We start from the raw sequence: 26940 nt of genomic DNA, 5'->3' as shown, positions 1-26940 counted from the left end.
TTAATGGAAGTTTTATATTAATCAATTATATTAGTTTTTCTTGAATATTAGCGGCCAGGTTGACAATATAACATATTAATCGATAACCAGATCCACTGTACAGGGGGAGGAACTGTTTTAGCGGCACACAAGTAGGCAGATACTTACTGTACATGTGACTACTTGAAAGAAAACTAAACTGGATAGATCACTTGTGACTTCTTTGACACACAAAGCGATTTCTCAGGTACGTTCTTCACTGATTAAACCGACTTGGAATGATCTCCCGTCACTTTTCATGTATTAACTAGCCTAGCTGAAATAGACTGTGTGGTCATTATGAAAAAAAAACATCATGCGCCCTGTAACTTAATTTCTGTTGCACGTGCAGAATTACTGCAGCTGTTCCAGAGCTTTAGCATCACTGCACTTCTGCACAACATGAGCTCTCCGAAGAAAGCGACTACTGAACCTCATGTCATCGAAGAGGAGGTAAGAATCTGTCTTAAAGTCAGAGTTCACAAATACTGTCATCCTTTCCAAACCTGAGAGTTTCTTCCTATAGTTTATTTTTCCATGAAGTGAATGATGCATGAGACTGTCAAATTGCCATTGCATTGCTTGTTTTTCACAGAGAAAGATAAAATCCTTTTCAAAAAAATTGTGCAAACTGTTAATGTAATTCTCATGTGTTGTGCTTCAAGTACAAAGTGTAAACTTATGAATAATGTGTTTTTAGCTGATAGCAAGTGGAAAATGGGTGAAGCTTGAGAAGACCACATATGTGGATCCATCTGGAAGCACCAGGTATTGATCTGTGATTGTATGTGAATGATGTGTGACCCTAGACCTCTGGACTGAGTGGACATGATACCGCTGATTGAAATGATCTTGTTTATTCTTGCCTGCTGTGAATCAATCATGTCATTATTTGTTAAAATCGTCAGGAAATTATCTCTATGCATATTTTTGTGAAACTCTTGTCTCCTCAGAACATGGGAAACAACAAAGAGAACAACACGAGTCGCCAACATTGCCTCTGATGGTGTGTACAGTCTTGTGTACTCTTATTTGAACCGATTTTTATGCTTTAATGCTCTATAATGATTCATATGTTTGGATTCATTTTAAGCTGTAACAATCATAGCCCTTTTGAAGAGGACTCTACATAAAGACTGTGTTGTAATGGTGAGGCAGTTTCGTCCACCCATGGGATGCAACACACTGGAGTTTCCTGCAGGTCTGCATCTGATGATTATATAGCATATAATGTATATCACATAATAGTACAGCCCTGCATCTTGAAAAAAAAAAATCTGCTGATTTTCAAAACATATGACCTATTTTTATTTAGATAAAAATCAGTAAAATCAGCTTTAATGCACGTCAAATGTGTCAGTTTTAATGATAAAAATAATTATTTGAAATGTATACAATCTGCAAAGGAGTAAAAAAAAGTGGAAATCAGGATTAGGCAAATAGTGTCTTCAGAATCATTCATGCATTTGATAATCAACAGAGAATGAAAAAAGTGTAATCTGGCTCTGAGGAAGATGGAAATCATTTCTCTGTGGCAGATTTTCTGATGATTAAGGGATAGCATAAAACAAGATCTCCTTAAAAATGGTTGTCAAAAGTAAAAATGCTAAGAAATGCATCATATTTTGTGAGAAAATGTGATGTGCTCGAGCAAAACAGACACTATTTTAAATAAATAAAATAAATCAGCACCACAAAATTAGTAAGATACAGGTTGCTAATATAATGCAGTGTACTGTATTTATTGATCATTCTTTGTGTATGAATATTTCAGGTCTGATTGATGACAATGAGACCGTTGAAACTGCTGCTTTGAGAGAACTAAAGGAGGAAACGGGTTACAAAGGGGAGGTGGTGGGCGTCACTCCAGGTACAGCTGCTGTAATCTTTGTGGATACCTTACAAAATGTTTATAAATTTGAATAATTTAATGTACCATTCCCATGTCTTTTAGTCACATGTTTAGACCCGGGCTTGTCTAACTGCACCACACAGATGGTGATGGTACATATCAATGGAGATGACACTGAAAATATAAACCCCACCCAGCAGCTGGGTGAGTGAAGAAGCACCAGTTAGCACTTTATTTATATTTTGTTTTAAATTAATGCTAAGCAAATATTTATTTGTTCTTTTGTCTCCATTGTGCATGTCTAGGTGATGGAGGTATGTATTTGTTAAAAAAAGAAAAGAAAAAATAAGTCAACATTTTTCTTCTTCTTCCTAAAAGTATATTAATGTTTGTCTCTTAGAATTTGTGGAGGTTATTCTTCTACCTCTAAACGAATTTCAACAAAAAATTGATGGTGGGTGAACTTTTCGCTGAATTCAATCTTCATTTATTTAGTATGATTTTATTCAGCATGTTAGTTTTTGCTTTGATGTTCCTTCTTTTATAGAGCTGCTGAAGAAAGAGAAAATAGTGGTGCAATCCATGGTGTATATTTATGCTATGGGAATGTCACAGGCCTTCTTTAAACCCAGAGAGTTGCCTGTGCTGAAGCAGTGAGATGCATAAATCTCTCGCCTGGAACACACTAAAGACAGACTCTCGTGAGATTGTCAGAGTGATGAAATCTACCAATACTTGACCGTGGCCTTAGTGTTTTACAACGGCTGCCTGAACATTCCTAATAAACTAACTGTACTTAATTAGGAGGTATTCATTGTTTGAACAGTTATACAATTAATTATTAAATAGATAGGAACTTACCAAATTAAAAGTGCAGGTCTGTTTTGTGAATTATTTTGAGCATGTCCTGTCTGATGTTGGCCTTTGTTTGTTTGTTTGTTTATTTGGATCCCTGTAATAACAAAAGAAGTCCATAAAAATATAGTGTCACAAAAAGACTCTCTATAAGAAAGGTAATTTGTATTATGATCAGAACTTGGAGTAGATCTGGTAAAACTGATTCAGAAGGGTATTTTTGATGTACTGTATCTATGTATTCACATACGGGCATCCAATTGTCTGTCTATAGGACTGCAATACGCAGGTAATTCAAAAACTTTACAGTTTATGCTGGATGCTGGATGCATATGCAATGCTGTGTCCCTGGATAACTGTATTAATTTTTATCTAATAAATTTGAAAGTTTACATTTTTCCATTTGTAGTTCGAACTTGTTATTTTTCCTATAGATCTTTAAATGTGCACATATTTAATAAGAGTGTAATCCAAATGAATTGCCAAACACAACTCTAGATTTCTTTCTTGAGTTTATTGATCAAATACACATCTTACAACTTGGCGCTGAGTGCTTGTTTCTATACATTTATAGGCTGATTTACATTTAATGTAAATAAATCAATATAGTTATGTACATTACACTCGTATAAACAATTAACAACTAATTCAAAATATATTAAGTATTTATATTTTTGTAGACTTCATAGTATCTTACAGTAAATCATAATTTTAGATCGAAATCTAACTTTTAGAAGTCTATCAAGGCAAAATAGATTTTTTTTTTTTACAACTGTACAAAATAGATTTTTCTGAAATATTATTATTTTGTTATGAACAGCCACGAAGTTCTTCCCTGAAAAGTGACGTAGTTCCGTAGACATTTTTCGCGCGACATTGAAACGACAGTTTGTACGTCTGGTCCAGCACAGAGATGTTTAATCGCTTTAATTAAAATCATAGCGAATAAAAGCGATCAAAATCAAAATGACAAATATCAGTACAAATGCTAGGCTAGTTTATTACTCTGTTGACGTTTAAATCTCTGTTAGCTAGCCAAATATCTTTATCTGATTTAGCCCTATCACTAAATTCTGCATCATGTACAACATGACATAATAAGTTGCATATATTGCTAAGTTTGTTTAGTGCTGATTTCGTTCAAGTTCAAGTTATTTTGTTTGCTGTTGTTGCTTATTTGCCATAGATTTCTGACTACAGTATATTCCTGTACTTTATCTGATCATATATTTTATACGTAAGTTAGTAGTAAGCCTGTATCATAGTCCACCACAGTCAACATTATACTGATATATTAAATCAATGTGCATTATACTATATATGTTATATTAAATTGTATTCTTACTAAATGTTATATGTTGTAAACTTACTGAAAGTAAAGTATAATATAGCTGTTATAGTATACATCTATGTATGACCATATACTTTTGTGCTATGTAGATTTTGTAACATTTAGTATACTGTGCTATGTAATTTGGTTAAATGAATCTGTTTTCATGTCTATTTGTGGAGAGTGAGAGCTGGGATCAGGAGACTCCTGCCACTGGAGAGGGCAGTAACAATCTTGACCTCTTTGATAAGGATGATGACGGCGATCTATATATTGAGCCGGAGGAGGAAGAGGAAGAAGAAGACGTGGCACCTGGGAAATCCAGCTCAGCTGAAGGGGACAGTGACTTTAAGTCAAATGAAGATCTGGAGGGTAAAGCTCTGTAGTTATTCTAGGCTATATGTGCTGATGTTGCATATATATGTCTAGCCAGGTTATGTTTGTGTTGTTGTGAGCTGATCATGAGTGCATTTGTCTTCTAGCTGAGCTGAAATTAATGCAGCAGAAGATGCAAAAACTACAGCAGCGCTGGAGGCCTCACAGAAAACCGGCCAGAGACAGACGAGCACTAAATCCTTAACACCACCTCAGGGGGTTTTGAAAAACTCCCCCATCAACACGATAGGATGGTGATGGCTCTCCTTTAGATGTCACAGCAAAGCTGAAAAACAAGCAGAGGACGGCACACCGTCCCAAAGCAGGTGCATGCTGGAGTGATTCTTTATGCTTTCAGGAATAGAAATGTTTGAAATCTGCGAAAATCATAATAACTTAAAAAAAAAAAAAATCTTTTTTGGTGGGGTAATCAAGCCGCCTCAGAAAAGCAGCCTCCTATTGGCTAGAGGATGAACAACTGTCAGTCTCAGCCAATAAGTGACAGTGCAAAGATAAACAATACTCTAAAGTCACCGCCCCCTCTTGAGACTCCTCCCACTGTGCGTCAGGCTAGGCCTCATTCATTTGTCAGTCAAGAGGTTGCTGTGGACAAGTTCTCAGGCCTTTGACTTAGGTCAGTGGGCTTGTTGAAAAGATTAATATCCCTTTAATTGGTTTAATTACATGGTAGTTATTCTAATATGCAAGAAACCTTTCTATGATATTGAAAACTTTTGATGCTTAATACTTTTGTGGGAACAGTGATACGCTACCATTCTAAAGTTTGGGGTAAATATATATATTATTCCAAACTTTTTAAATCATTTTATCTATTTCAAATAAAAGCTATCCTTTTGAACTTTCTATTCAAACTAAGTATTCTGAAAACTATCACGTTTACACAAAAATAACTTTTAAACATTAATATCATGTACTGTAATGGATCGTAATTGAACAGCATATTAGATTGATTTCTTAAGGATCATATAACACTAAAGACTGGAGCAATGATGCTGAAAATTAAATTGCACGATATTACTGTTTTTACTGTACTTTTCTTCAACCTGAAGTAAATCAGGTTGAGAACAACAGTTCATGTTAATGAGGGTAATGTGTTCTGTTTGTTTTCTCCAGCTCTGCCTAAAGTGGGAGAAGCCATGGACTTCGGCACCTGCAAGGCTAAAAAGAAGAACAGAGACTCTTGCACTCCGCTAGTCAACTTGGTGAGTCTCCAAACATGTCCAACAAACATCATGCTTTACTGCACCAATTCATTATTACTGTTTGCTTTAACAGTATGAATGCCAGTACTGCCAGTATCACGTTAAAGCCCAGTACAAGAAAATGAGCTCAAAGAGATTGGACCTTCAGTCCAGTGTCACAGGCTCCGCCCCTGGCAAAGGAAGGGGGCGGGGCAGTTTGAGGGAGCGCCTGTGCCAATCTGATTTCCACTATGGGGGCATGTCCTCACTTGCATTTGCACCTTCAACGTGAGTTCACTACCTCTTTTTATGACCATCACCTCCCTTTAAATGCACCCGACCCTAAAATTATTGCATGAATCTTTTATTTCAACAGGTCTGCCCTGCAGCCAAAGAAACAACTCTCTATACAGTCTGTTTTGGCATCCATCCCAACTAAAAAACTTGATAAACTGTAGAACTTTTTTTTCTTTTCTTTTTTTTTCAAATGTGCTGGTGTTCATGTTGTCTAATCAAGTCTTACTTCATGTAGTTCTGAATTCAGGTGAGGTGTCAGGCTGTTCAGATGACTTCAAAGGCCTGATGTCTATGCTGACACCCGGAGCGCTTAATATTAAGCAACACTTAGGACAAGCAAATAATTCAGGTAATTTTAAAGGGATTATTCATCCAAAAACTTTCCAAAACTTTAAGATAACTTCAAATATAATTTACGCTTGTGCATAATCAAACCATAGGCCATCACGCTAGATTTGACATCAAACACTTTTGGTTTTCTTGCGTTTTATGTAATGTGAGCACAACTGGTTGCACTTCTATTAACTCTGAATGTTCCCTGATGCTGTAGTACTGTTTTGGGCCAGCAGATGACTGCCGAATGCCAACCCAATAAATAAACCAAAAGCAAGCACTGTCACTGGAATATAAACAGGGTTTCTGTGGGTCCATAAATTATACAGATTAAGGCCTTAAAAGGTACTAAATCAGAGCTGACAGCTATGGCATTAAAGATAGATATTTTTCTTTTATTTTATTTTTTCTATTTATTTTTTTAGAAAAAACAAGACTTCTTGTTTTTTTATTTTTGTCATTTTGCTTTCCAAGTAAATGCATCTTTATTAAAAAATCATCAGACATTTCCTCTGGAAAACAAGAAGAGAGTTTTCTGCATAAACTCTCCATTGTACCTTCATAAAACCAAGCGAAACCCCGTGTATGGCCTGTACAGTCGTGCAAATTTAATCTCCAACTTTCCTTTATTTAATTTAGCTGTTGCATGATCTTCAGTTCAGTCTATATCTGCGTCTGATCTTCTCAAGCAGAACGAACAGCACCAGCAGAGAATGTTGTCTTGAAAGAAGAGGGCGGAAGAGATTCAGAAGAGGCATTTAATGTTGCTTTAACTACTGATTGCATTTGTTTTGCATTACATTTTTGAAAGCTGATAGATTGTTTAGTGTTTCAGTATTGAGTTTTTGGGGGTGATTTATAGTCTCTAACTTCTGTAAAATCCTTTGTTCTTGTGATCAAGAAGACCTTTTACCTGTCACTGTAGGATATGTACTATAAATATGAGCTCTTCTCTACCCAGGGTGCTCCAGAGTAGTCCTTCCTCCCAGCCCAATGTAAGCAAGGGTTCCTTGCTCTCTCCGAAAGCTGCCTCGGAGGTTCAGAAGGGGTCGCCTGGCCTCACGTCCCATCTCTCAGGTCCTTCTGTGCCTTTCAGAAGGAGATCTGAGGTACTGTTTCAGGAAAGTGCTCCATCATTTGGTAAACAATATTTTCAACTCCAGAACATTTTGTTGTAGTGTTTTTGTTTTTGTTTGTTTGTTTTGTTTTTTTCTAACTGTAATTTTATGTAAAGTAAAAATATTATTAATAAAAAGTAAAAGCTAAATAAAATAATTAACTTCAAACTATTTACTAAATTAACACTACTTAAATATTTTCAAAACCATTAACATTAAAAGGTTTTAATGTCATATTAATAGTAAAAAATTACACTATTAATAATAACATTTATTATTTTTTTATTTTCATATATATATATATATATATATATATATATATATATATAGATAGATAGATATATATATAGATAGATAGATATAGATATATAGAGACATAGATATAGATATATATAGATATATAATATTTAAACTTTTTTTTCATTTTGTATCAAAAATGAAAATAAGAATAAACTCATGCAATGCATTTTTTAATTTTCTCTTAAACACAAAAGCTACGTACCCCCTCTGGGTCCTTAGTTTGAAAACCCTCAATCTAATTGACGCTTTCAGGAAGAATTCTAGCACAAACATTCAATTTGCATATCATATTGTCTATTTATAAAATTGCTTATAATATATTGCTTAGTTGGCGGCAGTGAGAAAAACTCCAAGGTAAAGGCTCGGTCATGGTTAAAGACGACCCAACTGCTGTAAAACACAAACGATCCAACAGCGATGACATTGCAGATCGAGTAGAGCGAAATCTCTCCACACCTAAAGGTATAGATATTCATAATTAGTTTTATGATTGATTGGCTGGTCCTTGTTTGTTTGTTTTTCTCTGTGGTACTTATTCTGCTAAAAACCCATCTGCAGTGTCAGATGAAAATTCAACTGGTGAGGAGGAGGAGCCAACTCAGAAAAGAAGTGGGAACAGCTAGAGTACATCCAATCGGAGGAGTCTCAGCGCCTCTTCAACGCCAAGTCCTCAAATTCATAGATGATGGGAGAGGTGTGTATTTTGGCTGAACATTAGTGCATGTTTGATATGAATGTCAGTGCTTTTATATATGATGATGTCACAGTGGGTGGGCGGAGCTTGCGGTTGTTTTGAAAGCATTCGGCGTGATCCGTCCAGATGGCTTTATTTGACTTGGATTCTGTACTGTTTCTTTTGCCACATGCAATATAAAATGATGGAAGTCATGTCCCATTGGGGTGCGCTTGCATGTTTGACAAAATATCTTGCGTCTAGATTGAGGAGCGGGCCATGCAGGAGTATTTTGATCTGCTGGTGCAAAAAGAGCAGATGGAGGAGAAGATGAAGAGCATCAGGGAGAATTGTTGAGCAACAAATTAGCAACTTTAGAGATTCAGCATCTGTCCTTTATGCTGAGTAATCCCATTTTTCCAGTGCAAAACAGGGGTCAGAAAAAGCACCGGATGCATTTTGAATTTTAAGTGGCCCATTTGAAAATCCCTACATTGTGTCTCATTCAGGTCCTCATGAAAACAGAATGATTTCGCCTGCACCATTAGTGGCTAATCAGTATTTATTCACAGCAAAGTCATAATGACGAACCAATTTTGAACATGATTTGTGACATAATACCTCAATAAATGTTGTACATGAGGAACGAAAGGCAAACAAACCTCTCTAAGATGCTAATTAGACAATTATGTGGATTCTGACTGATTACACATGTAAATCACTACCTGTGTATGCGGTTTAGTTCATGAGCCCCTCTCGCCCGCAGTGTAAATACACCCACTTTAAACCAGCAGTCCGCTGTGAGGAAGAGAAACATGACTACCATTGGCATGACGCCGTCAAACGCTTCTTTAAATGCCCCAGCGTTCAGAGAAAGATCTGTCTGGCACGGATGCCACATGGAGCCTGCAGGTGAGGGGATGCTCCATTACCTTTATTATCTATGCGTCACATTTTTAAAAAGTATATATATATATATATATATATATATATATATTTTTTTTTTTTTTTTTTTTTTAAGTCAATTGATATTATACTGGCAGTTTTGCATGTTGTAATAACATAAATTTCACTTTCCATTTTAGACATTGTGGCCTTCTTAAGTGGGCACGAGGCACAGTTTACTTTACAGGCTTGTTAACATGACCAAGTTGAATATCACTTTGCAACATTCTGTCTGAATTGTTACATTGTTTCATATATATATATATATATATATATATATATATATATATATATATATATATATATATATATATATATATATATATATATACATACACACACACACACACACACACACACACACACACACACACACACACACATATACACAGGCAAATATACACTCCACTTCCCAGTGTGGCTGCATTATTTTATTAGATTTTTTTTTTCCATTTAATATTTTGTTATGTCATCAGTTATTCAAGAATTTATTAGTGTATTTCAAAAGTATTTATTACAATTTGGATTATGTCTTTCAATGGCATAATTATACGAGCATGTATTTGGTAGCTAACTCCAGTTTTAACCTGTCTCTCATTTTCACAGGAGAAAAAGGGACCAAAAATAGGAGGGGAGCTACTGTTGCCACGTGGAGAGGAACAGCCCAAATTCCTCAACAGTTTAAAGTAGAGTCATCCGTCCCGTGTGCGGCCTGAGCCCAGTCTCACTCAGAAGAGGAGGCTTCTGTGCCTTCATAATCAGAAAGTAAGAGTGAAGGGGCATCAGCATTACATTTGTGTTGATCAATGTTAAATCTGCCCTTAGTACATTAATGTTTGTCTGTTGTCTATATATGTTGTTTTAAGATAAACTATCAAGCCTTTTTAAATGTAAATATTCTTATGTACTGTTATTATTTTAATTCTGAAATTTTATGGCAACAATGTCAGGCACACCAATTAAACAACATGTGAACTTGCAATGTTTTCTGTGAACGCTCTCTCATTGATTTGACTTGAGGGACTGGCACACATGCTAAATCTTGTCCGTTTTCCAGCACGCAGTGATATTTTAAAGTGTATTACCCCTGTGTGCTCTTCTTAAAGCAGTAGGAGAGGCAGAGAGTCGTTCTCCTGTCAGTCAGGTGCATGTATGATTCGGTTAGTGGCACCAAAACTCAGGAAGGTCGATAAATCTTTCTTTCCACTTGTTTCTTTCTCCCTCATTTTCCCATCTGTCTAAGCACTCAGCACAGGAATGTCACTCTGTTGCCAGCAAATACTGCCTTGGAATTATGATCCCGTCTGTAAGGCGCACAAACCTGGGCTTTTTTTTATTATATATACACACACCGTATTTATGAGTTTACGAGATGTTGCAATATCGGGTCTTTTGCATTTTTTCTTTTATTGGCTTTCCCATTTTTATAATTCTGGTGGGTATGTATATTATCGAATCCTCACTAATGTGGAAAATGAAAGAAGCTTTAGTCACACAAGAGTACAGATTGAAAGTTATTAAAAAGGGAGGTCAAATGACAGCTGAATGTAATTACTGTAGAAGGAAATAACGAGTTGCTGCTGGAAAACAGCTTAGAATCACAAACTAATCATGAATGTTTTGATAAAGAATACAATAATAGAGTAAAGGTAAGCAATTAGAACTGAGGAGATCACATTCTAAACACACAAACCCTTTTATTATACATGTATTAAAAGCTTTAAATCTGTAAGTGCTTAAATGTTGTGAATAATTATATTGTGTCATGAAAGTATCCATCGAATGATGGTCATCCACTTTCTGAGGCATTGCACGGTCCTCATTCATAGCGGCGGTGGTGAGGGTACCGTGGGTATTGCCCATCATAGTGGAACTCTCTCCACTGCTCATTCTTCTCTCTGGTCCTCTCATACTGTTCTGTTGAAACAAAGACAGACAACAGCTGGCGCTGGATCAATATCTCAAAACAAACAGTAACCGTTTTTTAAAGGAACATCTCCCTCAATTGCAAATTGCCGAGAAATTACTTTCTGTCAGGCCATTCAAGATGTAGATGAGTTTGTTTCTTCATCTGAACAGATTTGGAGAAATTTAGCATTAGCGCTTGTTCACCCTTTCCTTTGCAATGAATGGGTGCCGTCAGAACGAGAGCCCAAACAGCTGATAAAACAATCACCATAAAAGTAATCCACACCAATCCAATCCATCGATTAACATATAGTGAAATGGAAAGCTGCATGTTTGTAAGTAACAATTCCTTCATTGATAATTAAGTTTTTGTCTTCAAAGTGTTGCTTCTGGCTGAAATTTGAGTCCATAATATTACTTTGTCCAATGAAAAAGCCATCTTGTCTAGATCAGGAGAGAAATATACACAGCTAAAGCAGGCCAAAAGCTTTCTAAATAAATAAGTTGGTGGTTTTTGATGTTACAGGACAACAAGTGATGGATACTTTCACTAAAGAACGCATTATTAAAACCAGTTAAACTGTTAAAAAGCCTGTAAGAAATTGATTGTTTCTTGCAAACTGGCAGCTTTTTTTTCACAAGACATTAACTGATGGATTGTAAGTCATGTGGATTTGTATTGTGATGTTTTTTTTATCAGCTGTTAGGACTCTCATTCTGACGGCACCCATTCACTGTCTGCAGTGGATCCATACCGTATGTGTGCAAGTTATGAAATGCTAACTTTCTCCAGCTCTGTTTCAGTGAAGAAACAAACTCTTCTAATCTTGGATGGCCTGAGGGAGAGCTTACAATTATGATAATCATCACAAAGGAATTCTGGGCTCAGAATTCAGATTTTTCTCATTTAAATTTAAACTACTGCACCAAATGTTCAGTTTACCTCCAAATCAGTTACGAAGTTTAATGTCACCAATCTAGTTTACTAGACCATAATGCTGTCTAAGAGGCTCAGAGGCACTGCTGTCATCAGCCTCTTATTAGTCCAGCAGTCCTGTCCGTGAACTGTATCTTGCAGAGATTTGATCAGCATGTTTCTCTTTCCTGGAAGCCAAGATAATCAAACAGGGAGATCAGTCTCACCATCGCGCTCCTCCTCTAAATAGTTCTCGTATTCGTTGCTTTGTTCCTCTAAGTGCTCTCTCCTTTGCTCGTTTGCAGCCATCTTCACCCTCTGCTCCGCTAAAAGATAGTGAAAAAGGGTTGATTTTTTTTAGCATACAGTGACGACATGTAAATGAGATACCATTTTAAAATATTTTCATGTTTTTGCTTATCCTCACCAAGTATCACCAAGTACCAAAAAAACTTATGAAATATTGTGAAATATTATTGCAATTTAAAATAAGTGTTTTCTGTTTTATCATTTGCTTCTTAAGAGACATTTCTTATTATTATCAGTGTTGAAAACAGTTGAACCATTGAAACCATTTTTATTTTTCAGGATTCTTTGAATCTCAGTAGAGATTAGAAATGGCAAGCCGATCTCAAAATGAACAAATATCGGGTGCAATTGCTTTGGGATTTCATGAAACAATTCTACATGAGCGGTTGAGCGTCTGCTATCCTTGCAATCCTGCACATTTTCAGTTGCTCTCATCTCTGGAGACCAGCTGATAGCAGCTCACAGATATTAGCAAATTGAGTGCCAAAAATAATCTAGATTTAACTCTCTCTCTTTCTGTCTCCATTTTGAGGGAAGTTAGTTTAGCTCATGTCTGCACATTCCAGTCTCGAGTCCCAACTGCTTTAAATTCAACCTGCAGTGTCTGCTCCTGCACCATTACACACACACACACACACACACTGCTGACAATTTAAAATCCACTTCAGTAAAACTTTTCCATGCCTTCATTGCTGCTATCGGCCTGATGCAGTGTCCATATGTGTGTGTGTGTGTGTGTGTGTGTGTGTGTGTGTAGGAGAGAGAACGCTGCTCCATATTGTCCTGTTGGACCTTCTAGCCCAATGTTTTTGACTCCGAGCCTCCCACTGTTCAAAATAACATTAAAATATTTTTCATCTGGATTTTTTTTTTTTTTGTGGATAATTTTGTTTCTTTCGCCAACGATTTAAAAAGGTACTTGTGACTCTGCCTCAAATTTCTGATGTTTTGATTTTATATCATGTCTTAGAAAAAAAAAAAGGAATTGGGATATAGAAGATGTAAAAGTTTTATCTTAATTCTGAGGGGGGGGGGGGGGGGGGAATATATGTAAACTCTGAATTCTGGGGGGGGGGTGGATACTTTCATTGTGAGAACAGATCATAAACTTTTTAAAAGATCCATTCCATTGCAGGAAAAAAAAAAAGTGAGATGTAAACGGAGGTAACTCAGAATTGTCTGAAAAGAATCAGGATGCTGAATTTGTGTTTATTTACTTTTACCTTTTTCTCTCAGAACTGAGAGAAAAAAGTAATGGATGAAAACTTACAATTACCATTTTTTATATCTTTGGCCCATGGCAGAAATAAGCTTCCATAAAGAACTGTATATTCTTACATGTATATGTATAAATTATATATAAATATATATAAATTATAATATAAATTTTATATAAAATTTATATTATAATTATATAAATTTTATATATAAATTTTGATTGGGCTTAAGAAATATAATGCAGGTTTACATGATCTACTGTAGTTTACACACTTTTGTTATTTTTATCTTTTTTTATATATATATTTGAGATCTGGTCAAATTTGCATATTGTGTTAGGGTCAATGGCTCTTTCATCTGCATATTTAATTACAGGAAGTAGGCCTGGGTAAAGAGTGGGGGACTGTAAAGACTGTAAATTGTTGATTTTAGTATTACAGTTGTTGTTGTTTTTTAATTACCATCATACACTAGAAAAAAATTGTGTATAAACAATTTTCACTTAGAAATTTCTAATAAAATTTCACAGAAAAGCCTAGTAACACATTAAATCAAACTTCAAGTACTGAAGTAGAAAGACTGAAATAATTTTTTTTGTAAAATGTACTCAAATCTTTGTTTTATTTATAACTTCATAAAATCTAGTGTTCCTTCTAGTTAATTTGCAAATACTCGTCTAATATCTGAGAGAATGACATCAAAGAAGGCTGTTAATTGCAGCATGCATTAGCATAAATTAATGTGAATACAATTTTATGGGAGATTACTTAAAGTTGACTTTAAGCTCTTTAATTGTTAAACTAAATATTAGAACTGAGATTGTTTCTTTGTTTTGATTAAACCTATACAAAGATAATGAGAAAAGCAGAGCTGAGATGGGAAAAAAGACCAGTTCTGCAGCACTCACCATAGTACTCTTCATAAGTTCTTGGGGATCTGCGACCGCGGCGTTTCAAGACGTTTGAGGCATCAGACGCTGGCACGAAAACTCGTTTAGATGCTCCTGCTAAAGCAATGGAGTAAGAGAAGATAAGTGTGTGTGGGAGTTCGATTTGTCATGCTTGTGTGTGTGTGTGTGTGGTGAACTCACCTTGTGCTTTACTGTCTTTTACATCTTTAACAGCTGCACTTTCAACCCCAGCCAACACTAAAGAGAAAGAATTTTCTTTTCACTGTTATTCTGTCAGGTTTTTAACAACCATTACATCAAATAAAAAATACCACGAGATTACCACAGTTTTTAGACATGGTGCCATAATTGTACCTATTGTATAGATTTTGGACGTGTCCTAAAATACCATCATATATAAGTGTGGTAATCATTAAAGTACCCTGGTATTTTTATAATGGTAAAAAGGATTGTGCAGAAACATTCTAAAGCAGACTTTCTTTTTTAAATTAATATTTACAGAATAAAATTCATAAAAAATGGATTTGTCATGGTCTTCTACTGTTGTTGTTTAATTCATTTAATGGGGAAAAATGTATCCCCAGAGTATTGATTGGTATTAGGTACTCACCAATTAGAATGAGGACAGTGGGCAGCAGTGTGAGCAGGACAGTATGAGTCCCAGCCATCCTTCAGAAGATGAGTGTGTCTGATTCAGGTACCAGAAGCACAGCAGAAAATCCTGAGACCTGAGAGAGTGTGTGTGTGTGAGAGAGAGAGAAGAGGGAAGGCAAAGGAAAGGAGGGGGAGCTGGAATTTCACTGGCCCAGGGGAACGCAGGAGGGGCGAGAGAGGGAGACACAGACCCCAGCGCACACCCACTGATCAGACCATCTGTCTGTGTGCACAACCATCTCTATCATCATCATCACACAGTGTTACTGTTCAAACGTTTCGATCTGGCAGATTTACAGATTAGCATCAGGTTTCCATTCCACTGAAACAAATGAACAGCAGATCAAGTGTGTGATGGATTTCTCAAGCAGCTACTCATCAGGATTAATTAAAATCAGCACGTTCACCTGTCGGCAAAATAATACCCTGTGCATTCCCCGGAGATATCCATCTATCGAAATAGTTTAAAGAAAAGGTGCTCCTTTTTGTAAAATTTAATTTAGCGGCAAAGTGATCTTTTTTTTTTTTTTTTTTGTCAAAAAACAAAAGTGACTGTCATATGCTGGATATAGTATTTATACTACAAATTTGCATAAGAACATACTTTAACAACAACTGAGAGGCCCACCTGGAGCCAGACTTGGATATTTATATTATACTACACAAGAATGATCAGTTAGTCTCTGGATTGTCTGTATCTATTCGTGAAACGGACAGAATTAGAGGAACAACTAGCAGACATGATGTCAGGAAATCAGAAACAGACACAGAAACAGAGAGTGAAGTTAAAGGGCATTTGTTACTCCTTCGATTGGCCTCTGTCTCTGTTTCTCAACGCTTATCAAAGCATATTAATGTCTATGAGAAAAACCTGCATAGGATTTGGCCTTTCTGGGTTGGTTTGACTATATGGTGTGCATGTGCATTTATGAGGCGTTTTTCCATGCTGTGTAAATGGATTCCTGGATGTTTGGATACCATCCAGGTATTTTCTTCGGTTCCAAGTCTCCATAAGGCAGACACCCCAGGAAACAGTAGCGATCCCAGCCATTCTCCATAACACACACACATACATATACAGCATGTGAAATACTATTCCAGGCATAAGATGTCTTTTTCCAAAAGGTTCCTCCATTTAAAACAGTATCTCTTCTCTGGAGAATCACTCTTTCCCAAGAAGACACCCATTAAGTGTAAAAGCGGGTTCCCTCTCAAAGGAATTGTTCACCCAAACACTAAATCTTTTACTAACCCTCATGTCATTTCAAATCCATACTTACTATCCTCTAAAAAGAGTGTAAACCTGCAGTAACACTCAGATCTCATTTTTTGGGCAACTTTATGATGCTTTTATTGGTTCATATTTCGAGCTTGACAGCCCATTCCTTGTTACTGTATGGAAAAGAACAGCATGCAAATTTTGCTAAACCTCTTCTTATACGCTTGGAACAACATAAGGGTTAATCATTTTTGGGTGCACTATTCCTTTAAGCTCAATCTAGTTAATTAGCCAGGGCAATTTCTCAACTGTAAACAATGATGAACCAAACTCTCCTTATCTTACAGTTTGTTTCTGTGGAAGTTGTTGATAGGGTGTGGTAAGAACTGGTCTAAGGGAGATTGTACCATGTACTTTAAATAGCCTAAATAGCCACTTTCATTTAGTGCACTTACCTTTTCTGTTAAAAACAATTTGATTTCAGATTTCAATGGAGACTGCAGTCTGGGCACGTATGGTATTTATTATATGCCCGTATGCAGAGAGAGAAACAAACAAGCAAGCATTCATGCCTGCTCTAAAAATGGCCACTTATTCTGCTTTTATTCAGCACGATCAAAGATTTGGATTGCAGTTATCTGGTAAATATCTAAATGGATTGTGTATCTCACATCCGCTAAATAGAGGAAAATCACTAGTGACTAATGCAAAGAGAAGGCTGCTCATGAACATAAATTTTGTGCAAAAGAGCGAAAAAATTTCCCCGAGAGCATTGGAAAAGTTTGTCTGCTTGCATTAACAAAGCTTTTTGTGTACACATGAAAATATTCTCACATGCACGCAAATTTTCAGCTGTGTAGTTGTACAAATGTTATTTGGGGGGGGGGGGGGGGGATATATATACAGAGAGAGAGAGAGAGAAATGTTTATAATAAAATAAATTTAAATTTATGTGTGTGTGTGTGCGTGTGTATAAAGTACCCTTCGTAAGTATTGGAACAGCAAAGACAAAATTGCTCTGTTAGCTGTGGAGTCAATAATTAAAAATATAATTCAAAGATGAATATGTGACAAATTGTCACATTTTATTATTGGGTGTTTCAAACACATACATGTTTTACCAGCTAAGAAGATCAGCACTTTTAGAGTTTAATCCCCCTATCTGATGTGAGCATAAGGATGTGTCCCGAAATAATTTGCATCTTTCCTAATTCTAGTATAGCTCCCACTCTCAACATCAAGGCAATCTCATGTGCATACCATCTATCGGCACAACGGACAGGTTACCATCTTGTCCTGTGTTCATGATATTGGAACAGCTGGATCAGTGATCAGCTCAGCTGTGTCCTGTTGCATTAATTCTTCAGATATTAAAAGCAGGGGATGTGTTGTATCAGTTAAAGCAATTGCCACAGTGACATCAGCAACCAAGAACAAGCTAATCGGCTGATTATAAGTTGATGACAAATAATAAATGATGACAAATAATAAATGACAAATAAAAAAAAGAACCTTAAAATATGTTTCTGTAAAATCACCAACAATCTCCAGAAAGCTGGGGTGATGCTCTGATAAGACTTTGACAAGAGAATTCCAGAGGCTAAACTGCAAGTACAAACCTCTGATCAGCACTAAAAATAGAAAGGCAAGATTAGAGTTTGCAAAAGCCAGTAGAATTTTGGAACAGAGTTTTATGGACTGATGAGACAAAGATGAACCTTTATCTAAGTGATTGGACAGCAAAATTGTGGAGAAAAAAAAGGGAACGGCAAATGATCCTAAGCATACAGTCTCAGCTGTAAAGCATGGTGGAGGTGGTATCGTGGCATGGGTATGCATGGCTGTCTCTGGAACAGGCCCTCTCTACTTTACTGAGGACCTAATGCATGATGGCAGCAGCAGAAGTGTACAGAATCATTTTGGCTACCAGTGTTCAAGAAAATGGCACCAGACTCATCAGAAAGTGCTTCTTATAGCATCAGGACAATGACCCAAAACACCCTGCCTGTTCAGTCAAGAAGTTTATCAGGACAAAGAAATAGAAGGTCTAAGATTGCCCAAGTCAGTATCCAGATTTAAATCCGATTGAACATTAATTTCACCATCTGAAGAGGAAACTTAAGACAGCAACTCCCTAAAACAAGCAACAGTTGGAACTGGCTGCATTAAAGGCTGGGAAAAGCATTTCAAAATATAAGACCAGGAGTCTGGTGATGTCTATGGGTTGCAGACTCACTGGTCTGATCGCACGCAAGGAATCTGCAACTTAATATTAGCTTTTAATTTTTTACATCTGCCTTAAATTCAAATGTTTCAATACTTCTGCTAACATCAGTGCAATGAACTCTAGAGAAATTAACTAACAGAAAACATTACAGTATACAGCCACCAGAGGGCGCTCTATGCTGTTCAGTGCTCCTGAAACCTACCAAAGAAAGCATAGAGCGCCCTCTCGCGGCTGTAGACTGTAATGTTTTCTCTTGGTGCTTGGTTCTAAATAAATGCGACTTATAGTCCAGTGCGACTTATACATGTTTTTTTCCTCGTCATGATGTATTTTTGCACTGATGTAACTTATACTCAGGTGCGACTTATAGTCCCAAAAATATGATATATATATATATATATATATATATATATATATATATATATATATATATATATATATATATATATATATAATGTATATTAGAACTGTCAAACGAAAAATTTTGTTTACATGTGTGTATTCTGTGTATATTTATCATATATATATATATATATATATATATATATATATATAAACCCATGCATGTATATATTTAAGAAAAATAAGTGTTCAATATTTATATATAATATGAAATATAAGAATATAAATATAAATGTATATGCATGTAAATATTTGTTAAATATATACTGTGTGTGTGTGTGTGTGTGTGTGTGTGTGTGTATATATATATATATATATATATATATACACCTGTATGTTGCAAAACACTGACATTCACATATGAAACTTAATCAGGGATAAGTTTATTTAAAATAAATGTGTATTTATTTATATTAAGCAAAACTATATGGTAGAAACTTTCAGTTTTACTAACTGGATTGTTACTCCAAAAGCAGTGTGTTATCCAGGCAAGGTTACTTTTACTGCAGTGTCAAAGTTTAATAATCACGTCTAGACTTGATCTAATGTTGATTAAACATATTAATCCATTTAATATTCCAGAATTAACAGTAAAATACATTTGCCTCTCATAGCTTTGCCTCTGATTCTTTCAAAACCTTCATTTCCATCTGCAAAAAGCTGGATTTTAGACATTTCAAATGAAGTCCAATTGATTGCTCTGCTGTACTCAGTTATATCTGCTCACTGTGAAGTCGAATTCTGATCAAAGTATTTCACCATAAGCAATAACCTCACTAATTACTTGCAGGAAACACTCTCACGAACACTACTTTAGTATCAGTCCAAGACAATGGATTCACAATGTTCCTACATTCCACACCGAGATCCATTGATGATAATATTACAATGTCTGGCTTTAATTCATTTTAGATTGGTATCAGGACTGTTTGTCTCAGGCACAGATGGCAATTCACAAGATGTGATCCATGATTTATTCCCTACAGTGCCACCCGATGGCCAAACTTTGTACTTTTAGTGAAAGGATAATTATCAGTTTTTAAGGAAATTGTCAGATAATTAACAAACAGCTGTGTGCTGTTAATTCTTCCAGTTGTGAACCCATCCTCACTCTAAGCAGATGAGCACTGGCGATCACATTGATGTTCTATCCCCTTGGACCAGACGTCCCCGCAAAGCCCAGGTGTCCTGCACACAGAACAAACACACGTCTGATGAACCACACGTGTGCATGCAAGTAACTCTGCATTTATCTGAAGCTGAGAACATACCTGAAAGGTGACACTATCATCAACTCCATACTTCTTGGCTGCAAGCTCTTTCACTTCATTGCTGATGATCTCCTGAGTCGTTCCTTTCACATCAATGTAATAGCAGTCAGAACTGGCATAGTGACAGGAGATGGCCTGGAATAAATGCACACACATGGACTCTCATTCTGACGGCACCCATTAACTGCAGAGGATCCATTGGTGGGTAAGTGATGTAATGCTAAATGTGATCTGATTAAGAAACAAACTCATCTTTTTGGATGGCCTGAACGCGAGTACATTTTAGCAAATTTTTGTGCAAAATATTCCTTTAATTCTACAAATGCAATGTGGCCATATCCATCCCTGAACACCTCTGAATGTATGTTACGGTTGAGAAAATGTCCCTGGTCTCCATTTATACATGTATTTAGCTCTGTCGACTTGACCACAAGAAAACAGGGCACATTGAAATGTGTTAAATATGAGTATTATAATAATAGAATAATAATAACATTACGAAAGTATCCCAACCTTTCGAAATCCATCGGTTTGGTTCATTCCTGAGCCGTGGATCAGCAAAGGGTGGAAAAACACTGTATCTCCTTTCTCCATCTCTAAATGCACTCTGGGATGGTTTGGGTCATAGTCGCGCACCCCGTGGTACATCTTATTTACTCCACCCTGGAAGGAAACAGAGAGGCAAAGTGAGGTGGACCGATGTAGTCCATCTGCATAATCACCCTCACGTCCTGGGTCTCGCTCACCTCCCATTGTGGGTAGTCATGTTCCAGCAGAGTGCCATGGTGAGAGCCAGGCAAGACAACCAGACAGCCATTTCCCCGATGCACTTTCTCCATGGCGGTCCATGAACACACAATGCGGTCTGCAGGGCGGAAGGGGAAGTAGTGTAGATCCTGGTGCATAGGATGGCGAGAGGTCTTCTTACCTAGAAAGTATAAAAGAAACGCATATTTAGGTATTATTTAAAATATTTATGTACAAAGTATTTAAACATTTTGTACATAAAAAATATTCCTCTATTTTTAAAATCATGTTTGAAAACTTTATACACCATAATATAGATTTATTTGAACATTTTTATTTATAATTTTTTTTAAGTGTGTGTGTGTATGTATATGTGTGTATGTGTATGTGTGGGTGTGTATATATATATATATATATATATATATATATATATATATATATATATATATGAGTCTCACACACAAAATGCTGTTATTGATATTATTGTTGCTTTGATTTAAATGTTTTTTTATTTAAAATAATTGTAGCTAAAATATTAATTTAGATTTTAATTATAGCTTGAATATTGATAATAGCTATTACTATTTAATGACATTTTTTGATGACTATATAAATACTACATCAAAAATGCACAGTTAATCTAGATATTATTTAATGATTCCGAAAACTTTCTGCTTAGTCCAAAAATCAGGTCTGCACAAATCTATACCCGTGTCAGGTGGTTTGTTGATCAGCATGGTGTGCATGGCCATAATGTTGGGTCCAGTGAAACTTTCCACATACTTCAGGATCTAAGAAACATGCAATCAAAGATTGGTCAAAATAATATTCCTGTTGCTGTAGAGAGTGCACTGTATGCATTGTGGTCTACTCTGTGCTCGTGTCTACCTGTGGTAAAATGCAGTAGCGGAAAAGTTCTGGATCTTCCTGGTAGTCCTGAAGTTTGGTCACAGCCTTTTCACCTTCAACATACTCTGATTTAGCAATGGTTACATCTCTCATTACCACCAAACCAGGCACCTTCACCTCTCTCTTACAGATGCGCTCAAACTCTTTCCTGTGAATCACACACACTCAGTTATGTAAGGACTATGTGCAAAGAAGAGCACTGAAATGTAGACTTTCTGTTAATCATCTACTCTGAATTAACGCGACACTGCTACGGTAACTACATTTACACGCAGCCTAATAATCTCACTGACACGAAACAGAATTTCTGATGGATTGAATTTGCTGGTGTTGCTTTTTTTTCCTGTTGTTGTTTTTTTTTAAACCTCTGTTTGTTACTTAATAATATATATTTAAAATCATCAATATTTACTCTCCAAATTATGATAATTTAAAACATTGTTATTGTAGCGGATGAATCATTAAAGAGACATAAAAAAACATACATTTTAGAAGCCAATACATTGTTTGTTTTTTTCCTCATATTATTGCATAACCTTATCACAGACTCAAAGTCCATAGCAATGCATTTTATAATCAAGTTTGTCTATTCTAGGATTAGGGGCTGTTCACACAGAAGGCATTCTTGTATTCAGTCAATATTTTAATTAAAAGAAGGGAGTTTTTCTGGCATATTTTTAATGCTTTTATAGGCAAATACCACAATTAATGTAAAATAATTTGATCAGTCTTGCCTGAATCGGTCAATATCCTGGTCCGACACCAGTTTTCGGATGAGTATGAAACCATTCTCCTCATAGGCAAGTCTCTGTTCTGGAGTCAGGACACCAGTGTCAAGAGTGTATCTGCAGACAAGCCAGAATATAGTTTACAAACAGACAGACAAACAAATATCAGGACATTATGTCGAGTGTGCTTAAATTAATTTCAGCAATATTGAAAGACTAAAACAACAGAAAGCTGACTAACTGTAGGACTTGTGGATGGTGATATGACACGTTTTGTGCAGAAGTGAAAGATGCTCTCTGAATAACTCAGGTTAAAGTTCATTATATGATGTCAACAGAACATAATACATAACAACGTAAAAAAGGATAGCCGTGCTTTATTTATTTGTAATAGTAAGAGAGTAAGTATAGTTAAATGTGATCCAATGTTGTTACAAATAAATATTTCCATCACTGAAAAGTAGTAAATAATAAACCAGGCCTGTTCGCAAAGCCTCGGCTTGTGCACGGCGCGTGATCCGAGAACAGGCCCCTGTTTGCGGCCAGAGCTGCGCTGGAAGAGCGCCGCTTAGCTTCCTAAATAACCGGCGCGTTGTATTTCGTCGCGCCGGTCGCTCGCGGTAAACGCGCCTCTGAAAGGATACGACAGCTCCATGGGACCGATCCAGGTGATTCAAAACCACTTTTAATCTGTCTGTTGCCCGGGACATCTTTAATCCTGCACAGAGTCGACGAGATGAGATGAACTGAACTGCAGTGCGTGCGTTAAGTGTTTATATAACTGGGGTAAAGTGCAGTGACACTTGTGCTATATATAAAGACTGATGAAGTTTGGTTTATATTACTCATTAACTAATGAAAATACTAAACTATAGGTAATAAGAAAATATAGATATAAAATAAAAATGTAAAATGTAGCATATTAAAAAATAGGATACATAAAATACAGAGCTATACGCATAAATTGTAGAATATATTTTCAGAATTTAGATTTAGCTAAAGTAATGTGTGAGCTATCAGACACTGAAACTTTTTCAAGTGTTCTTGAGCTACTAAACCTGAACATAATAACTATTCAGACAAAAAGGAAAAATGAAAATAAATAAATAAATAAAATAAAAATGAACAGGTGTAAGAGCAATGTTTCGTAAGCATGCCAAAGCTGTTCCTTACATGAACATGAAAATGAAGACCTTTCCTGAAATGTAAGAAAGCCACAATCCTTTCTTGTGTCTTGATGCGCACTCGTCTTCAACTCTCTTCAACTTCCTCTTGCCCTCTACTTTCATTTTTGTTAGTGAAAGTTGCTGACTAAATTCATAGTTCAGGCTTTAATGAATTCTACAGATGTAACCTAGATCTGCTGCTTTAGGCTGACAGAATGTGATGGGGAAAACATTTTAGTATATTGTAATAACTTAAAACATTTCAATGCTCAAAACACAGTAAAAAAATTCTTACATAAGTAATTTTGTAGTTTTATGAAAGCAATATATTGCAGAAGTATAAGGTCACATAGCAATTTTAATTTTTGTTTATGAATATATGGGGAAAAAAACACTGTAAAAGTGATGATAAAAGCCTGCAAATATGCTACCCTAAAAACCTGTTAATTACTACAGTGACAATTGGGATATTTCTTATAATTTTTGGTACAGTACAGTTTTTTTACTTCACATTTGATGGTATTTAAAATAAATAAATAATAATGCGAGATTTTTATTAGCAGATATTTTTTTATTTTTGATGGGTACAGACACTGAATATTCAGAAGCAATGGACCAGAATTACATTTCTGTTTAAACTGGTGATGGACATACAGCTTATTCAAAGCTTACATTAGACTTGGATAAAATATGAAATTAATTTTTAATTATTTAATATTTTTTATTGCATATTAACATTAAAGTATATGTAACCAAAAACATCCATCAATATTTAAAAAAAACTTCAAATAATTTTTTGCTCAGACAGTAGGCTATTTGCAACACTTCTCTCTCAAGATGACAGGAAGAAATCATGCTCATTCTGCATCTGAGAGCGGAATACAGAATTAGCCTTCATCACTTCTTCAGATGTGTTGAGATACTTATTCAGCAGAGCTTTGTAATGATTCTCAGAATGGCCACCTATATTCCCCATCTTCCAAGTATAGTAGGCATTGGTTGGAGGAATGTTGAGATTGTCTGCCAGCCAAACCCAGAGTCTGGCGCATGGCAGGAGACCCACAGCAAAGTACAGCGGCTCTTCATTGTCCATCAGGTTTCTGTAGAATGAAAGATACTTCTTCATAACAGGCGTTTGCTGAATGGGAGGCTCACCCTGTGGAGTATAAAGCATCTTCAGTCAATTCAGAAGCAACTTGAAATGTTGCATTTTTTTGTTTTTATGTTCTTACCTTGAAAAAATATTGTTTGAGCATTAAGTCTCCAAAACTTTTGTAGCTCGAGTATCTGCCTTTCATGAAGTTCTTGATGTCATTGGGTAGAGCTACTTTTGCACTCATTCTCTTCAGCATCTTGGTGACTTTCAGTAGATAACCGATGTCTTGTATGATGAAGTTGACGTATCGGTCTGCCTGCAGGCTGCCGTTCTCCATTTGCCTCAGGAAGTCTAACTCGATTGTCTTACTGGCGATGTCTTTATTCTTCTCCCACAGATATTCATACACATCATCCACTGCCAGACTGTAACTACAGCAGAAACCAGGTGAATTACAGTATAATGCAAAAGTATCTAAGAAATGCACGAATCATCACTGAAGGTAGCAAAACAACTGTTCATTGCATTTTTGCACATATTCATACCTCATAAAATGAAAAAAAAAAAATGTCAGGAATCGTGTAAATGGCTCATTAGGACTCACCTGAAACCAAGGAAACAAAGACACAGGAGGGTCGAGGTCTTCATGTTTCTTGGATCTTCTACTGAACTTGTCTTCAACTCTTATCTTTAATCCTGACAGTTATTTCTACAGTGAACCAGTCCTTTTATAGTTGTGGTTTTATTAGCTAATGCAGAATTGTGGTAAAAGATGCTGACGGTAACATCACCGTTTTTAGTATCTGACTGCACATCAATTCCCCGTTTATGAAATACATATTTTGCTCATTTTGAATCTTGCATGCTTCCTCACCATCCCTGTAGAGTTCCTGTTTACCATCTATCTATCTATCTATCTATCTATCTATCTATCTATCTATCTATCTATCTATCTATCTATCTATCTATCTATCTATCTATCTATCTATCTATCTATCTATTTATCTATCTATCTATCTATCTATCTATCTATCTATCTATCTATCTATCTATCTATGTGTCTGTCTGTCTGTCTTCCGCTGTTTTGTATTTCTGAACATTTTTGCATTTTATACATCTTTCTTTCTTTTAAGATTTAATGTGATATTATGCAACACAATTTTTATTCTGAAATTGCCATTCTGTCAATTTCATGGTTTTGTTTTTACAAATTTTCATTTAATATTTTCATGAAGAATAGTATGTGTTTTATCAATATTCGTAACCCAATACAATTTTAAATACTTTATAAATGCTATGTAAATAATATTTAACTTGTTTAATTGTTTGTGATTGTTTTCCTTCACATAAAACTTACATGCCTTATAATCTGACATGAACTGCAAGTGTGAGTGATCTCACTTTCACTGGTTCCTTAGTTACATATGGTAATTAGCTTTAAGACATAACAACAGGATGAGGTCTTTCTTCTTCTTTTTTGTCTTTGAATTCCTGTAATAAGGATTCATTCTCATTATTAAAATGAAATGCAAATGAAATACAATAAATCTGAGTTCATGAAGAAAAAGTGTTTTTTCTCAATTTGTGGTATCAGCGTGTGATTATGAACATGTTTTGTGCTATTTGTTGTATTTGTCATGCGTACATTGAGAATAAAATAACTATATCAGTTGCAACATTAGTTTTTAATTGCATGAATCTTTTTAAATTTCAATAACTGTATTCCCAAATTATGAAGGAATGTACTTTTTTTTTCTTTTTTTTTTTAGAATGAGAGTATATTTATTAATTGTAAATATGTTAGTAAGTAATTATCATATACATGATACATATGTCAATATGAAGTATACAAGACATTATTTGTTTTAACTGTTTTTTAAAAGAAGTCTCTTCTCATCAAGGCTGCATTTATTTGATCAGACATACAGTAAAAAAGCTGTATTGTGATATATTATTAAAACA

At 35.6% G+C, this 26940-nt stretch overlaps 4 protein-coding genes and 1 pseudogene across 7 annotated transcripts; 2 read left to right on the top strand and 3 right to left on the bottom strand.

The window, feature by feature from the left end:
* The first annotated feature begins 66 nt into the window (after positions 1-66).
* nudt5 (nudix (nucleoside diphosphate linked moiety X)-type motif 5) lies at positions 67-2790 on the top strand. 2 transcript variants are annotated; one of them, XM_026226903.1, is made up of 11 exons: positions 68-226; positions 371-471; positions 719-786; positions 972-1024; positions 1112-1219; positions 1793-1888; positions 1973-2074; positions 2176-2184; positions 2271-2324; positions 2418-2575; positions 2641-2790. In XM_026226903.1, exons 2-10 carry the CDS (start codon positions 421-423, stop codon positions 2525-2527), a joined length of 651 nt encoding a protein of 216 aa, XP_026082688.1. In that variant the 5' UTR covers positions 68-226; positions 371-420; the 3' UTR covers positions 2528-2575; positions 2641-2790. The 2 variants fall into 2 exon arrangements, with proteins under 2 accessions (XP_026082697.1, XP_026082688.1); XM_026226912.1 differs by lacking the exon at positions 2176-2184 and having other exon boundaries at positions 67-226.
* A 1335-nt stretch (positions 2791-4125) lies between these two features.
* LOC113056625 (protein MCM10 homolog) lies at positions 4126-10015 on the top strand (annotated as a pseudogene).
* A 784-nt stretch (positions 10016-10799) lies between these two features.
* On the bottom strand, positions 10800-15340 carry ucmaa (upper zone of growth plate and cartilage matrix associated a). 2 transcript variants are annotated; one of them, XM_026226878.1, is made up of 5 exons: positions 15170-15340; positions 14740-14796; positions 14557-14652; positions 12350-12448; positions 10800-11215 (listed from the first exon to the last, which is right to left on the bottom strand). In XM_026226878.1, the coding sequence occupies exons 1-5, from the start codon at positions 15225-15227 to the stop codon at positions 11118-11120; spliced, it is 408 nt and encodes a 135-aa protein (XP_026082663.1). In that variant the 5' UTR covers positions 15228-15340; the 3' UTR covers positions 10800-11117. The 2 variants fall into 2 exon arrangements, with proteins under 2 accessions (XP_026082663.1, XP_026082654.1); XM_026226869.1 differs by having other exon boundaries at positions 14557-14655; positions 15170-15339.
* A 4082-nt stretch (positions 15341-19422) lies between these two features.
* On the bottom strand, positions 19423-23981 carry phyh (phytanoyl-CoA 2-hydroxylase). Of its 2 annotated transcripts, XM_026226853.1 has the most exons (9): positions 23361-23426; positions 22958-23013; positions 22723-22833; positions 21968-22136; positions 21789-21870; positions 21079-21260; positions 20846-20995; positions 20333-20467; positions 19423-20249 (listed from the first exon to the last, which is right to left on the bottom strand). In XM_026226853.1, the coding sequence occupies exons 1-9, from the start codon at positions 23424-23426 to the stop codon at positions 20196-20198; spliced, it is 1005 nt and encodes a 334-aa protein (XP_026082638.1). In that variant the 3' UTR covers positions 19423-20195. The 2 variants fall into 2 exon arrangements, with proteins under 2 accessions (XP_026082638.1, XP_026082646.1); XM_026226861.1 differs by lacking the exons at positions 22958-23013; positions 23361-23426 and adding an exon at positions 23890-23981 and having other exon boundaries at positions 20196-20249.
* Positions 23982-24533: 552 nt separating this feature from the next.
* LOC113056229 (uncharacterized) lies at positions 24534-25626 on the bottom strand. The gene is made up of 3 exons (XM_026222836.1): positions 25583-25626; positions 25115-25409; positions 24534-25038 (listed from the first exon to the last, which is right to left on the bottom strand). The coding sequence occupies exons 1-3, from the start codon at positions 25624-25626 to the stop codon at positions 24715-24717; spliced, it is 663 nt and encodes a 220-aa protein (XP_026078621.1). The 3' UTR covers positions 24534-24714.
* Positions 25627-26940: the final 1314 nt, after the last annotated feature.

The sequence above is a fragment of the Carassius auratus genome, chromosome 4, assembly GCF_003368295.1.
Source record: "Carassius auratus strain Wakin chromosome 4, ASM336829v1, whole genome shotgun sequence".
Lineage (NCBI taxonomy): Eukaryota > Metazoa > Chordata > Actinopteri > Cypriniformes > Cyprinidae > Carassius > Carassius auratus.
Note: the sequence above shows the minus strand (reverse complement) of the source record. Positions and strands in the feature narration are given on the sequence as shown.